Source organism: Gymnoscopelus microlampas, assembly GCF_963454915.1.
Source record: "Gymnoscopelus microlampas genome assembly, chromosome: 17".
NCBI lineage: Eukaryota > Metazoa > Chordata > Actinopteri > Myctophiformes > Myctophidae > Gymnoscopelus > Gymnoscopelus microlampas.
This window is the reverse complement of record NC_139954.1, coordinates 30,650,366-30,666,948: the sequence shown is the minus strand read 5'-3', so window position 1 is coordinate 30,666,948 and position 16,583 is coordinate 30,650,366. Positions and strand designations below refer to the sequence as shown.

The 16,583-nt window shown below is 40.4% G+C and overlaps 1 protein-coding gene across 1 annotated transcript in view; it reads right to left on the bottom strand.

The window, feature by feature from the left end:
• The window catches only part of LOC311064753 (glypican-6-like), a 140,364-nt gene that overhangs the window by 101,765 nt on the left and 22,016 nt on the right, over window positions 1-16,583 (bottom strand). Inside the window, exon 2 of the mRNA XM_084084685.1 lies at window positions 9,658-9,816. Coding sequence (XP_083940811.1) covers window positions 9,658-9,816 — 159 coding nt within the window. The remainder of the gene's footprint in view (window positions 1-9,657; window positions 9,817-16,583) is intronic.

Genomic DNA, 16,583 nt, shown 5'->3' with positions numbered 1-16,583 from the left:
ACTTTTAATTTTGGTACTTTAAGTACATTTTGATACCAATACTCTTGTATTTTTACTCAAGTACATTTTTTATTCCGGACTTTTACTTGTAAAAGAGTATTTCTGCATTGCAGTATTAAACATTCGAGTACTTTTTCCACGCTGGTCACCTTATCTAATCTATCCATGAGGGAAAAGGGGGAAATGCTTTTGATAATGAACTAGTTATTTCATTTATCGGAATTAGATGAACAAATAATTACAAAATCAAGGGATATCCCTTGTCCTAAATCCTTTAGAAATCTACATCTACAGGAACATCCAATAGAAACCATGTGGGAAACACTGTAAGTGGTTATGAATAAGCATAAAATCGGAAAGAGGGGTTGGAATATACAAAACTCAAAATACAAAACTATTCCAAATAGGGGAGGACTCATACAGTACACAGGATAAACATGTCTGATTGGATGACATTTGTAACTAATTGTTGTTTACTAAAGAGCTGGAGAGATGGGGAGACCTGTTACTGAACAAATATTTTATAACAAGATTACAATCAGAATATAGATTGTAGAGCTTGAACCTTTTTACCCAAAAATATCACTTACAGCACCTTCAATTATTCTTAACAAAGAAAAAAAATCATCTTGGAATATTTCCATACAGTATTTTGAGAAACCATGTGGAATATGATATTGTGAAATACTTACAATACCAATTGTAAATGTGAGATATTGACAGTTGTTAAACTTTCCTCCTCGATGGTCCAAACGCAATTAGTATGCATCAGTATTGTTATTGGTTACATTTATCATAGAGTATATAAACCCAAAACATTGCCGTGCTACTCCTCCCACAGTTTTGGCAGCAAACATGAGTCATACAGTATGCCAAATGGACCGGCTTCATGGTGTGCAGGCATTTTGCTAAGCGATATGTTTCATACTTTAATTGATATCATGTATTAGTGAATTACAGTTTCCCATAGACATCAATGGGAAAGGTTGACAGCTCCCATTTAAGTGTTTTTCTCTTCGAAACCATAACATAAGGGCTACTTGGTGGAGAGGTTCACAGTCCAATGGCCTACGTAGAAAATAAATAAATAACACCACGCTATAACAGCCCACGTAACATTTTGGCCAATAACTCTTGAACCATAGGGTGTACAATCAAAATGTATTTTTCCCTTGATTCACTGGATCATATGGATGTATGCTATGCCCATTTCAGTCAAACTAGATTTTGTCCAAACTTCACAAAAGTTGGCAGACATGATCTCTGGGGACTCATGTGAGAAAGACTTTTTGATCGTCCATATCAATCCCAAATTGCAATCACATGTTGAGGGGCCTCTAATTGTATTTTTACCGCAAGCCATGACTTGCGTCGGGGCAACCACACTTTTGCTTTCTAGTTGTATTTTAGCCACGGCAAGGGCAGGGAGGGCTCTAAAGATGGTCCATAATTTGCCCAACACTTTGGTCCACATCATAGAATCTTGAAAACTGCTGGCTCAATTGCCATATCATTTGCTGTGCCCCGTCAGTCCGTATGCTTAGCAGACTACAGATTGAGCAGCTCCCTTACAAGCTGATCCCTCCTCAGTCCTCCCTCGTGCTGCTGCTGGTGCATCTGTGTTTACTGGCATTGGCACATGCAGTTCAGCATCACGTTTGTGAATGTCCCGTAATGTGTCCTCAATGTCCATGGCTCGTCCATAACACATGGCGATGTTATGCAGGACACAACATGCCACAAAGAATACTCTGACTTGTAATGTTCCACCTGACCTATCCAAACAGCTGAAGGACATTTTCAGCACTCCAGTCCAAATGTCCTCTCTATTACAGCATAGGTTTTTGTGAACTTCCAATTGAAAGACTACTGACGCACTGTTGTAGGCATGTCATAGTGTCATGAGCTATGTCTTTAAAGACCAGGTACATTTAAGAGCATTAGACCGTTGCCCGGTCTAATCGGGAACGATGCAAGTCACGAACGATGCGAGTTGGAAATGCATGTCCCCACCCAGTTATGCATACCCGCTGTACCAGAACGAGTACCTGTTGTTGCCTTCTGTCGGTCTGAGTCCCTTTTATGCCCATATATGGAGATTTCTGTATCTGACTTTCTGTGTCTGTGTACTCGTGACCAATAAGAGAGTGTTGGGGGATCAGCACATAGCCGCATGAAGCTCGGGGATTGGTCGAGAGGGTGTTGGTGTGTGTGTTTGTTGGGTAGTTTGGGTGTGTACTGCCAGTGACCGACCGCAAGCATGTTGTTATGCTGAGCTCCGTTGTTGTACAAGCCACAGGTTCAATAATAAAGCTAGAGCATCAAACCGAGGATTCATTTACGTCTCTGCCTCCAATCATGTCCCCTCCAAAGAGGGGACATGACGGTCGGCTGAATGTGTTGCACTGATTGATTCAGTCAGTAAATGACCCGCCCCCACTGCCGCCATCGCTGTGATTGGCTGAGACACACCCAGCCCCTGTTTCATCAGGAGACACGTCATGATATGGTCACGAAAATCCATTTCAGCCGGTCTTTAAACGATAGCCATTGTCCAAAAGCCACCCCTCTAGGGCAGGGTGGCCTTGGGCAGGGAGGCTACAAGAATGACTGGCTAGTGAGTTGGCTATAAAGAAATCATGGGTCGATCCAGGGTCATTTGCAGACATTTGCAATTTTACACTGCGCATCGCTTAATGACCTCGCTGTTGATAAAGTGGGTCCCCTTATGGTTAATATACATGAGTGTGTTCTCTACTGGGGCACGTAACTGCACATAAGTGCAATCGATGGAACCTAGAAATTTCACCCTGAACTCCTGTTTAACTCGCTCTTGGCTGTCAGGAAGTGAATGTATTCATTGGCATGTCAAGGTTGGACAAGGTTTGACGTAGAGTATAACTACATGGATTGCCGTACTAATAATGGCAGATTGCGATATGCCTCTGATTGATCTCACTGGAAGCTGGAAAGACACACTCGCAAACTTGTCACAGCAACAGGGAATGCATGGGGACAGCAGGCAGTCGTCTCCAGGTCATCTGCTAGTATATGACAGATGTCCATCACAGCCTGGTGGGATAAACTCAATTTACGATGGCATCCCTCTTCGCTGAGGGAGAGGAAGGTTATGTGCCCCTTGATTGATCCCTCAAGCACAAAGAATTGTGCAACGGTTGATCAAGAACACTGTATTAGTGAATCAAGAACACTGTATTAGTGAATGCAATTGCATATACTGTAAATGAAAAGTTCAAGGATTGCTGTGTTACTACTTACTACTCAGGATCAATATTATAATATGTAATGTCTAGGTATGTATACGTATATGGTAATAATATGTATTCATTTATATATTTAAAATACTTAGTATGCCTTTTGATAATATGGCGATAGCTAGTGATAACATGGTGATAATAATGATCTCATCAGATGATTACTAGGTGTATGTATCTGTGTTGTATGGCCACCCATGTAGGTTCACATCACTTTTAGACCCACCTTCAGACCTACACACCCACATCTTATGTTATTTAGAGAGTGTAGTCGCATTGCGTTAAAATTAAAGGGGTGGAAGACTGCATAAGGCATTGCGATAAGATATTGGCCTTGTTGCGCTGAGTGCTAGATAGGGCCCTTAGGCTTCATTTATACTCTATTAATGCAACACGTTATTAGCTTGAAAATGTGTTCTCTTCGACAAGCAACAGCATCCTACTACGGAGTATAAATTAGACTTTAGTCTTGTTGTAACCTTCATTCAGGTAGGGGTTTTTGTGACTATGCATGTCCTTTTTCAGGTGCCTCCTGAGTCCTGGCTAGGGTTGCCAACTACCTGAGATTCAAATAAGGGCCATCCGGCCGGGCGAACCCCAGAATCCATATTCCGGGGGGATTAGCCAAAAATAACAGATTTACAAGCTCACAACACGACACGTTGCAATGCATTGTGAGCTTGTAGATCGGCTATGCTTGCCAAAGACATTTGGTGTAGATAGAAAAAAGCGGTCCAAGTATAGAGACATCTCAGGTCCAGAGGGTTTAAGTGGTTAACAACCTGTATTATAGTATAATATATGAGCTGTTGAACTTGTAAGATGTGTGTCATTGATTGATTCTTATTATTGAAAAATAAGGAACACAGTGTCTTGTAGTTTACGAATAAGGTACGATTTTCAAGAGACGGTTGGCAACCCTACTCCTGGCATTCATACGGTTAGGCAAACTCACTACTGGGAGCTCCCTAAAAACAAACACAAGTCACCTGCTGTGCTGTTGACCACAGAACAGCTATGGGAGCAACTCAGGCCAGGTCAAGTGTTTTGCTCAGAGGCACACGCGCAGTGATGTAATGGTCACCTGCCTCCTAAATATAATCAATCTGAATTGGTTCCATTTGATGTATGGAATTCTTGACCAACAATAAGGCTGTTTGAGAGCCAGTACATCCAAATACGATCAATTGTGGAGGGCACGGACTACATTAATATTCTGTTTGGCTCCGCAGCCCCATGGTGTTGGTGGTCAGCAGAGGGCCAACAATTGATTAGTAATTAAGACCCCCAACTCAGTCTGTAATGAGCTAGACGGGAGCAAATTTAGTGTGCCTGCTATTTCTCTAATGTCTCAAGGCAGAGCTATTCGGTCCTGGGGTTCTGCAATATGGATTAAGGAGGAAACTGTGGAAATATACAAGGATACACTGTTAGCATGCATACATTAGCAAGCAGAGTAAAATTGTAATAAATTGCAGCAATAGAAGCTGTGTCATTGGCATTGATTGTTGCCATGATGGGGTTTCTCTCATAGCCCAGTACAGCTGCTCAACAGTGGAGCCATGGCTATAGGGTGTTGTGGGATATTTCTGTATTTCTACTTGGATATAGTCTTGGCACAGTGGAGACTGTGCCCTCTTACTGTAGTGGTAGCGACACATAGGCTGTGGTGTCAGGTATGCGTGGGCTGGGGCTGCTACTGTCAGCCACAGTAAAGCTCACAGCAGACTCCGCATAAAGAGGCAAAAATTTACAAGCACTGATTCCGTGTAGGCAGGACTCCATGTCCAGGTGCTAAATATATGGCAAGGGGCATCGAAATTAATTCGTAGCTCCTTCCAATGCTCCGCCGTTTAACGATCACCTACAATCAGATCTGTATCAGAGTCAAGATTGCCTTGGGCAATGGGATTTAAGCAAAATAAAATACAACTTATAAAGTTCACATTAAAATACAAGACGGCTGAATTGAATTCTGGCCTCCTCAAGATGGATTTCTGTAATATTCACAGGGTTCGCAAGGGTTGTTTAAGTCTCTGCTAACATCTTTCATCTGCTAAGGTTCTAACAGCCTGACTGGATTGATAGACAACATCAAAGTGAAATCCACATCCAACAGTGAATGTCTCACATTTCCATAGCGAGTTGGTCAGTGGAGACCCCTTTGCAGACACGATGTCTCCTGACAACAGAGAGCTGCGGAGCTGAAGCCTGTGCATGGCATCTGCCTCGACACTGATGAAATTATGTAGAGTGGCAGTAGGGCCCAAGAGGCACAGGGGTGCCTGGAGCCATGCATCTAAGTGCTGCTGGTCAAACCCCATTTCCTCCCTCACCGGAGTCTTCCTCGTGACATTCACCATCCTGACAGAGCCCGATCAAAATAACACTTATTTATTTATGCATGCTTCCAGGAATCACATGTGTGCTGAAGAAGTGTATTCCTGGAAAAAAAAGACAGACATTACCCAGGCATCCTGACATTGGGTTTCTGGGCAATGTGCAATCATTTGAGAGATGCACGCTGTAACTCAATACTATCTATTTCATACAATATGTAGAACAGTTTGAAGAGAGTGGGCAAAGCAAGACATCACATTGACTACTGAGGATTGAGTTACACCATTAATCACTCAAATGTTATTTGATTGCTAACATGTGGTATGAGAAACATTGCCCTATGTGAAAAGGTAAACTATTGCTGTCTGGTTTTGGATCAATAGCCTCATATTATTTTCTACCCAGAATCTTTGGGAGGGAAACTTCGCCATCCAGTGTTCCAAGAATTTGCAATGTTAATATTTAAGTATGCTCAAGAACATTATTTAAAGTAAAAAATATGCTGATGTTAATCATGTGATACAGAATGATCCAGAACAATCAATCACAGACATTGACATCAGGGTTGTAGGCCTGGCCATATCAGAGAACACTGGGAAATAATATTGCATTGCAGAAAATGTAATCCAAGTCTCGAGAAATCGTTTTGTTTTTGAATGTCCTGCAATCTGTTGGGTAGTACGTTTTAATTCAGGTTCTGACAAATCAAATCAATAGACCCAAAGCTGCAGGTTGTACTTTACATCTGCTAGGGGCTTAAGTTGCCCACAGCCCTTTGAGATGAAAGAAATATACAATACTTTCATGGTCCTTTAAGAATTTAATTAATTTAATGTTTCCTATTTAGCCCAAGTATATTGTATTTATATGGTCAATTTCCCCCTAATCTATATATTATGTGTATAACTTGTAGTCCTAATCATAATCATCTGCAGTTTGTAAGTTTCTGCATGTAAAATAGATATAGTCAATCAGTCACTCAGTTTAACCAGTCTTCTACTCCAGTACTAGCATTACTATTAGCAACACTGTAACTTCCAGCTCAAAACATTTTTCTTTTTTTATGCTAGCCATATTACCATATAAAACCTCTCCCTCTCTGTCTCTTTTAAATGCATGAGGGAACAACCAGTGACCAGACTTTTGATGAGTTAAAAATGTTCTACACAGACCTGTGTGAACACCTAGCTCCTCCACGTTTCGTTGGAAGATAGATTGTTGTTTTGCCATTTAAATCCCACAGCTGACATGCAAGCTAATGGGTTTTAGGCTACAGAGTGGCCAGACAAAAGCCAACAGAAGTGCAGCAGGGAGATGTTTCATTCGCTAATGGTACTCTATGCTAATTCCATCTTCACCCATCAAAATCAAATCATATGGGCTTATATTGATGCTATTTATGTGCATGCATAGTGTGCATTAATGCAGAAATTGCATGTTGATGCTATATTTAAAATGGGAAACTTGCTCGAGGATAAGACTGTGCAATAGTTATATTAAGTGTGGTAAGCAGTTATACTGACATATTGATCTGGGGAAACTGTGGCCTCATTGCACAGTTCAGAAAAGCCATACAAACTGTACTGATAATAAATCACAAAATGTACTACATGCAGAATGCAGATTATTTATTCAATATTTGGATAGTAGTTTATGAGTCAACTTGGCAGAAACATGTTACGAAACTATTCCTTCTCTGCTTTAACCAAGACACTAATCATGAAGATGTGTTCAGACACTGTTGATAGACATTGCGGTTTCACTGCAGTGCCGGTGATGTTCTTAGAGAAATGTCAGAATGTTGTTTTTGGCGTGTCTACCAAGTGCATCATACTGCATGGAAAATGATTCTACTTAGCTGCAAATGTCTGCAGGATTTAACATATGCTGTGCTCTTTATTTGGTACCTACAGTATGTGGCGTTCTGAAAGAAATGTTTTTCCAGGCCTACTCTCAGCTACTGCAGAGATGTTTACTCACTAGATGTAAGGCTTTTCTCTCATCCCGAAGACATGGTTCAATATTTTCACTTCACACGCATTAGCAAGAGTTTGTCTCTGACAGGATCGAGAAGCCGCAGTATGAATACAATTGAAATATTTAATACTTGGTTCAATTGTGTGGATTTCCTTTGTGAAAGACTATTAGGGTGAAAGACTTGGAGCTGCTGCCACTGAACTACTGTACGCATGAGTGATAAGGCAAAGCCAGAAAGATATACATAAAGAGAGCGATAGAGTAGGAGAGAGAGGCTCATTGTTCTTCAATAGCATTGCTAATGTGAGTTCACACCGTAATTCTGACTGCAGAACGCAGTGTCAATTCAAGGCCTGCAACTTGGCTCACTCAACATTTACAGTCTCCCTGAATTCCCTCAGAGAGCAGAGAAGCAAGTGTAGCAATTCTTCCCAAACACAGATACAATGCAGCGGCAAGGTCAGGTAGTATGTGATTCATCTTTACTCTGCACAGCTTTGGAAGAATGATAAGATGAAATGACATTGCAAATAATGAAAAACTGCAATAACTGCAATAGTCATCGACATAAAAAACAAGTCAATAAATGTGTTGCATCTCTGCATTAAAAAATAAGTGCAACCATAGGCTACTGATAAATGCTTATTTTGACAGACTCTGCTCCAGCATACCATGTAACACATGGTTGCTTCAATAACTGACCTGACGTCCAAGTCAGGAAGAGGAGAGGCAGACCATATCTGTGCCGCCATCATTCATGTTAATAATGGTCATCAGTGCTAATTTGGTAGGTGAAACTTCCCATTGAGCTGAGTGAGAAAATTAGCCTAGTAAACTGGCACTGATGAATTGCCCATTATCCACAATCCACATGAAGTATGGTTGCTACAGTATAGGGTGATGGTTATGCACTGCTTTGCTTTTTGTTAAGGACCTAGAGTGAACTTGATTGAACCATAAATCAGCCATGTACTTCAACCTGAACCACAGTAATGGGTGGCAAGATCTCATTTAAATGGGGATTCAGTAATTGGGGTTAATTATTTTATATGCAATATAAAGACACTGCTCTACTATACTCTACTATACAATACAATACTATACTATACTATACTATACTAGCCTGGAAACCAGACGAATCTGCCACAGCTAAAAATAAATAGGCAGTGATATGAGTCGGGCCATGCCAGATATACTATTAGACTTCAACATACTTTTGTTAGTATTTTTAGGGGAAAATTGCCTTTTTATTAGTTCCCACACCACCTTTTATGTATTAAAAAGGTATTATGAGGCAATCAAAAATGTCATACAAAGTCGGACAAAAGACAAATTAACACATATTGTATCTCTCATTACCAGTGTCTGCTTTCAGTTAGCAGAAGGTAAAAGAGCAGAGACACGATCGACTCAAGCGTTCTGTTCAGGGTTTCTCCAAGACAGACCATATTTTACACTGTGTTCTGCACAAAACATCTGACAACAGGGAAAGTTGGGTATTCTGTTTTACATAATTTCCCCTGTTTCAGTTCCTCTACCATTGCTATTGTCCTTTGTGACAGGTACAGTAGCTGCTGCCCACACAGCAGGGTCCACTGGAAAAGCTTGAGGGATTATTATTGCTCATTAAACTGTAACTGGAAGGAGCTGACTCCATGAAGTAAGACATTGAGAGAGAAAACAGAGGAGGCGGAGGGAGATGCTTGGCTTGGTACTGTAATGACTCATCTCCAAAAGTAGAAGCCTAGTGGAGGTGTGGTGGTCAAGAAAGTCACTATGGTGTTAAGACTGGATCATACGCAGCACAAGACCATGCAAGCATCCTTAATAATGCAGACTCGTACTACTCACTCCTGCTCGAGCTGTCAATCTGCTGTGCAAAGAGCCATGTTTGTCTAATCCACTGCCAAGAGGTTGCTTCACTCCAAGGCACATTAATGGGATTTTCAATCCCTGTTGCCATTTGAGGGCAGACAGCTCAGAACAGTAAGCCACCTCAAATTAATACATACTACCTCAATTCTTTGAATATACATGGGAAAATTAATCCTCAGACATAACTTACCATCAAACTTTTTATGTCTGGAAACGAAGGTACTCCGCAATTCGTGACTGGTTTCATCGACCAGATTCTCAAACTCCTGCTTGCTCTGCTGGCCAAACGTGTCCTCCATCTCTTGGGTGCAACATGTGTTTCCCTGCGGACATACTCGAAGAAGCTCACCTGAAAAAAGAGAGAGAGAGAGAGAGATGTTTTTCTCACATGCTAAACGTGTGAATTGAGCTATGTGCTATGGAGGTTTTGTTTCTAATCAGATAAATGAAAAAGCAATGAATGGATGATACAAACAATGGCATATTGGAAGAAACAAAAATCTAAAACACTTAATAACCAGGCGGTAGATAAGTCCTTCATAAAGAATAATTTAATGAGTTCTCACAAAAGAATGCTCATCCTAAAAGTACACAGTAAATCCTAATTTAACTCTGAGATTGTAATTATGGGCCATTTGGGACCATTTTTACACTACCAGTTATATTAACACAGAGGATTTACAGAGGAGGTATTTTTGCATTGGTATGCTGTGCCTGTACCATGAAAATCTGACAGCTGATGCTACTGGATCTTCTCAGTAAATGAGAGCGCACCAAAATCCAAAGCTCTCACTCAAAGCAGGAGGCTAGCTGCTTAAAATGTTTGGATCAATATGCAGCTTTTTAATACACAATGTTCTTGTTTTTAACCACTTTGATTGCCGCTTAAGCTGAATCTGGCTTTAAATCATAGTTCATGCCGTTAATAATAATATTAATATTGCCAACCATAGATGTAAAAGAAAGGGGAAAAAAAATATGTGAGAAAGAAAATTGGCAGGACTACATTAAAACATCTGCAGGTAAATTGTATAGCAGATAGAACATTTCCACATGCATTATACTATGAACTGGCCGCTTTCATGTGTGTCAATTTGGGTTCCCAACTGAAAAGGAAACAAAGGACACACAATGATTGATTCAAAATTGCTTCAGCGGGGAGTTGGGACATTGAATGAAAGCATAGAAACCTTGAAATGAAATCCAAGGAATAAAAGCACAAAAAACCTTTCTCTGGACAGAGAAATGGAGAAAGAGAGAGGATGAGAAAGAGACATAGAGACAGAGGATGAAGCATCAAAGTTATTCCCAAGCAATCACTCTGTCCTTACAGCTACCTACCAGCTCCTTACTGTATGTATCACCTCACAAACCCAGTGAAATTAAAATTTCCAGAAGCCCAGAGATTAAATTAATGTCATAATTTCTCACTGCATGAACAAAGACATTCATTTCCACTGCTTGTCCCTAATTGTTTTCTCCTAATGGGCGGTACAGTATGTCACTAACTGTCGCTGTGGCCATCATGTAATAAAAGAAAAGAAAAAGAAAAAACAACATCACAATTGTACTGTAACTTTTGTGTGGAAATGTGAAAACAGATTAAATATTTGACTGAAATCAGCCACTGAGTCAAAAAATACATTGAAATTGCTCTTTTATTTTCCAGGCTTGAGCTAAAAAGGGGTGTCATTGGGTACATGTCATCAAATTCAAATCAATAGTTAAGTACGCTATATCATCTTTTTCGAAACATTTTCTTGCATATTACATAACTGATGCCAGAAGTGACATCAATTATCCTTATCTTCTTCTATTTCCCAAAACAACAGTTCATAAAAAGCCAAACATACTGCACACTCAATATAATATCATTCATGTCTACATTTCACAGTCTAAAATGCAATATTGTGGTGAGCAGCTAAGCTTACCAAGTAATGAAACCAGATGTTGATTCTAATATACAGAAAATATACCCACTAACCAATAGGAAGGACTGGAAAGTGTCACTTAATAAAGGATTTGAAGTTTAATCTCAGGATTTCAAAGGAGATCCACACGCCATTTGAAATGTTTCCATTAAAAAGGATTTCTCTATTTTCCTGTTTTTACAAATTACAGTATGAGCAAAGAGTTTGTCCCTCATACTGTACATTGAAGCCGACAGCAAAGCAACCTCAGTCATAAGCAAATAAAACACACAAATGCAATAATTATCAATTAATAAATAGCCAACGCAGATGCTGTGGGGGGTCTAGAGACTTTACGACTTTGGACATCTGTATTAAAGATAACTAAAAGGTTTTATGATGATTGAACAAACACTCATTTATTTACGGCCATGTGTGCCAGGCCACATTTAAGGTATGTTTCAGGTACTCATGTAGACATCTGAGTTTTGTGATGATTGGCCTAATGATTGTTGAGTCGACTTTGGTTTATTTATGTATTGGCATGTCCTTTGGAAGTTTTATTTCATTTTTGATATGCTTGGTCCAATAATAACCCACAGCAAACTTGGTAGCAATGAGACTTATGGTTTATGAGATGTCAAATTTGTAGAGTGAGGATATGGCTGTCTGTAGCTAGTATCTTACGGCATAGGAGTTATGATTTCTCAAAATCGGCCTTTGATTATAGTACCGCCATTAGGCCAATTGGGGTCATACTTGTTGTGCAAGTAATGGACGCAACTTCCAATTATTGGTGGAAATCTTATGTCTCTACAATTTACAATCTCACATTAAAACCACTACAGATGGAAAGAAAATAAGCAGGAAAACAATAGGGTTTCAACCCTTTGGGCTTGAACCCCTAATTAGACAGACTTCAGAATACAAACACATCCAGGCACCATTATTTTGAATGAGCTTCGAGAGTTTCAAATTATGCATTTTATTTTCAAAAATACAGTAACTTCCATTTCTGAAACAGTCTAATGAACACAGTTCTACCGTAAACAATGAGTGTCTTGGAAATGCGGATTATTATGAGTAGGCTACTGCCAAAATAAGGGAAAAGATAATACAAAGGATTGATGTAATGATCCATTGTGCAAAAATCTAGGGTAAAGTAGCACACACTAGGGGGACTCAATTAGATCATCAACACAGATGTAGAGAGATTACATTTTCACCCCGTATGTCTGTCTGTGAATGCAGGAGCCTTAGCTAGTATCGGAAACTGCTGGACCCTACTGGCGGCAAACCTTTTGTGCAAATTGCCAGTACGCCAAAGAAATAACTCCCCGAATTGTTTAACAATCCATCAACAACTACGTTATTTGATATTTTTGTTACCACATTACCACAGACCAATACAATACCATCCCTCCAGACTTTAAAAAGAAGGAAAGGCCCACGATGCCCCCATCAAGCATTACAAATGCTTTAAAAATGTATTTGCCACACGTACAGGTCTGTGTATGTGGGTGGTGATGTCAATGACTCTACCTTTAGTTTAGATCATAAATTGTGTGCTTGCTTTTTCAACACAAGTGTTACAGTTCCTCAGACAGACAGACAGCAACCAACACAATGCACAGAGACAAAAGCCCAGAGCACTGTTGACTGATGCACACACCCACACAACAACACATGCGCGTGTGCACGTGGCCTGCAACATAAATAGACAGATGGCCCTTTTCGATTGCATAGTCCCGGCTCGGCATGCCACGGCTATACGATCAATTTTTGCCTTTCCATTAGTACTTGGAGATACTTGGAGGTACTCTAAGCAGGCTGAGCAGGGCTGAGGCAATACTAAATGGTGATGTATAACGCTGAGCCATGTCCATTGAGCTATGGACAGACCATAGCTCAATGAGAAAGACTCCATGGAAGCTTGCGGGTCACAAGATATTTTAGATTTGTATTTTGTATCTTACAGTAAAGTGGAAATGCAAAGCAAACCAAGTAGATGAAAGTAGCGTGGCGTGGCAAGCCGGGACATGTATGGAAAGCTGGCAACAGATATGGAGAGACTGCAGCACTGCACTGAACAGACACACCGTTAGTTAAAGCTTGGCTGACTTCCCTTCCCGCATTTTGTGGTACAGTCTCAAAAATTGAATGTTTGTCGAGTATCCCGTGTGAACAGAACCATGTCACGTAGTTCAATGAAATCCTGTATTGCATGGCTTCATGTGGATGTAGCTAGTGTATGATGCCATATTTAGGCAAGGTTTCAGCCCGTTTCAACCACCATTCACATCAATTTATAGACTGTCTCTGAAGAGGCTACCGAATGCTGTCATCCATGCCCAAATTTGCCTTCCACAAAGGACCCCAATGGAAACAAGCCATATGCTTTCTTGGGTGTAAAATCCTCTTAACAGACCTTGTGTTGAACTGTACTTCCCTGTGCTTGTCTTTGCAAACTGTTAATAAAGTATTCCAATCAATCAATCAACCATTATTAATTAAATTGAGTTTTAAACCTCTGTAGCCTACAAAAAGATAATGCCCTGCTATAATCGCTGCCCATTCCAACAAGTTCAAGCACTGAATCAAGTAAGAACACGCAGTTGATTTAAGCTTGTTTTAAAAGCAATGCCTGGCGGAGATCTGTGCTCCGCAGATCACACCTTTCCAGTTTACACCTCGACTTCAGGAGGATCAACGATACATTCCAGGAAGACACAACCGCCTTCTCCATACCTACCAAAACTATACATACTACAGTATATCATCACGTATACGTCAAATGCAAAACAATGCATTTGATGTTAATTCTGCATTTTGCTAAGAATTGCACTGAATACATGAGGTATTCTTTTTCCCCCACTATGCTCTCCTCATATCAGAAGAATGGGATTTAGATTAAAAATCAACAAGTATCTCTTCAAAGCTTGAAATAAACAACCTGGTGGTTGGCTAAAAACAGCAGGGCTCCAGAGCGATGGTGTGTGAATATTTTCGGCAGTGGTCTGACCTCACAGAAGTGGTTGCGATTTGGCTGATTCCAAAAAGTTTGTTGATGATTCGCCTGTAGTAGGCGAATTTCAAGCCAATCAGTGGACAGCTGTGTAGGAAAAGGGACGTGGGGCAGTGTCGTTTTCCACACAGAGAACTTAATCTTGTTATTGTTGTGCAAACGAGGAGGCGATCCATCGCTGCAGTGAGTGCTGTGTCGGGAGATTTGGAATTGTTTGGAAGCGATCACTGCCGCCCATGCCGCTGTAACCCCACTGTTGTCGGCTGTCTTGGTCTATTTTGTCCTTAAAACAAAGCTATCAGAGGCTTAAGGATTATTAAAAAAAAATACCAACTTAAAAAGTGCAGTTTGAGTGATTCGGGTTGGAGAAACGTAATAGTACAAACTCATCCTAAGAAGTCCCTTTGGCCATGGCCTATCAGATATGTCACTGAGAAAAAGCTCCTCCATATTGACAAAGCAACCCTACCGTGTGTTCCAGCAGTCTCAACAGAGCTAAACATCACTTAAAATGAGGCTGTCATACATCAACATATGGGAAGAGGCTTTCAAGGGACATCACCACTCAGCCAAGGTGCTGCGTCCTTTCTAGCCAAGGTTAAAACAGCACTGTGGGTCTCACAGATGATCTGTCTACTGGAGCAGAAAGGCCGCCTGTTCCCAAATGACAGTAAAGAGAGTGCATGAGACATTTGACAGACACATCTGATATCTGTTTATAAAAGAAAGAAACAAAATTATATGAACTACTATCAAATACCGTTAATACTGTTAAAGATAACACATAATATCTCATGAACACAAATAAAAGACTATCACAGTGCAGGATTAAAGTCTGGTTGTATGAAGCCTTGTCTGTATCTAAAATGTCATTTATTAAAAACAATGCACACATTTTCACTGATAAAGTTGTACATACATTTTTATCAGAATAAAGAATATACCAATAAAGGTTTATTATGCATGCAGTCCATGGCAATTCATGAATAATTACAATGGCAACTAAAAAGCCTTCATTAGTTTAAACAAAGGAATGAGCCAGCTGCAGCAACAAGATTACATCTGTTGATTATGGCTATGTGAGGCAAATTGCAAATGCACTGAGCAAAGTTTACAGGGCATATTTAAACTTTTATAAGCTTTCTATCATGCCCTGACAAGTCTGGTCTTATCTTAAATTGAAAAGAGAAATAAGAGTACAGGAGTAAAAGGACGGGTTTATGGAGACACTCTTTAAAAGATGTTCATCTAGACTTGAAGACAGTTTATCATTTAGGGCTTTGGGATGCACCCCCGTTCTCTGATCCTTGGAACAATGTTAAGCCCAGCCATATTCAGATGAAACCTTTGTTTTAGTTTGGCAAGGCAGCCACTATGATTTCAACCTAACTCTTCGTGATCCTGAGCAAGCTTTACTTTAGCAGCTGAGGGGGGAATTATTTCCCACTAATAGCCTCACATCCAAGCTGGCCTCTGGCGAGTCATTCAGTATTAAGAGGGCTGTGAGGGTGAAATACAGAGATGTGTCCCAGTGTAACCTCGCCACACCGACCCAATCTCCACCCCTCCTTTCATCAGAGCTGTCATGGCCAAGAGCAGGCAGCACAACTTCCGTTTTCCTCAACACAAGGCAGAATGCATTTTCCACATGCATACAAAGCAGTGTACCTCCACCCAATGTCACAGCAGTGATATTTGGTAATGCCATTCAACAGCATTACAGTGATTAACACGACAATGAACGATTCCACAGAATATCGGCAAAAAAATGGCAAACTTCTTACAAAGTAATACAAACATATGGGGGTGATACGCATATCTTTCATTGAACAGCGTTGGAACTGGCACATAGACACATGTGCCAGTGCCAACGTGCCAGTTCCAAAGCTGAGCAGTTATAATGAGAGAGGTTTATGCATGCATTCAGTGTTTTATCAACACCTATAGGAGCTGCCTTCATAACTTGCAATTACCTCCTGTTACTAGAGTGTCTGTAATCAAGAAGAGTGTCAGTCAGATCACCTGGCTTATTATCACTGCTGATGAAGCTCTGCCATGAGCCTAATAGACAGACATTTATATTCAACACACTTCACACTAAAATGTGCGTGCCTTTTACTTTGCATATTACTCAGCATCATTCTTTATTGTCTCCGCCAGGCCGAAAGGCATGGCGAGAGA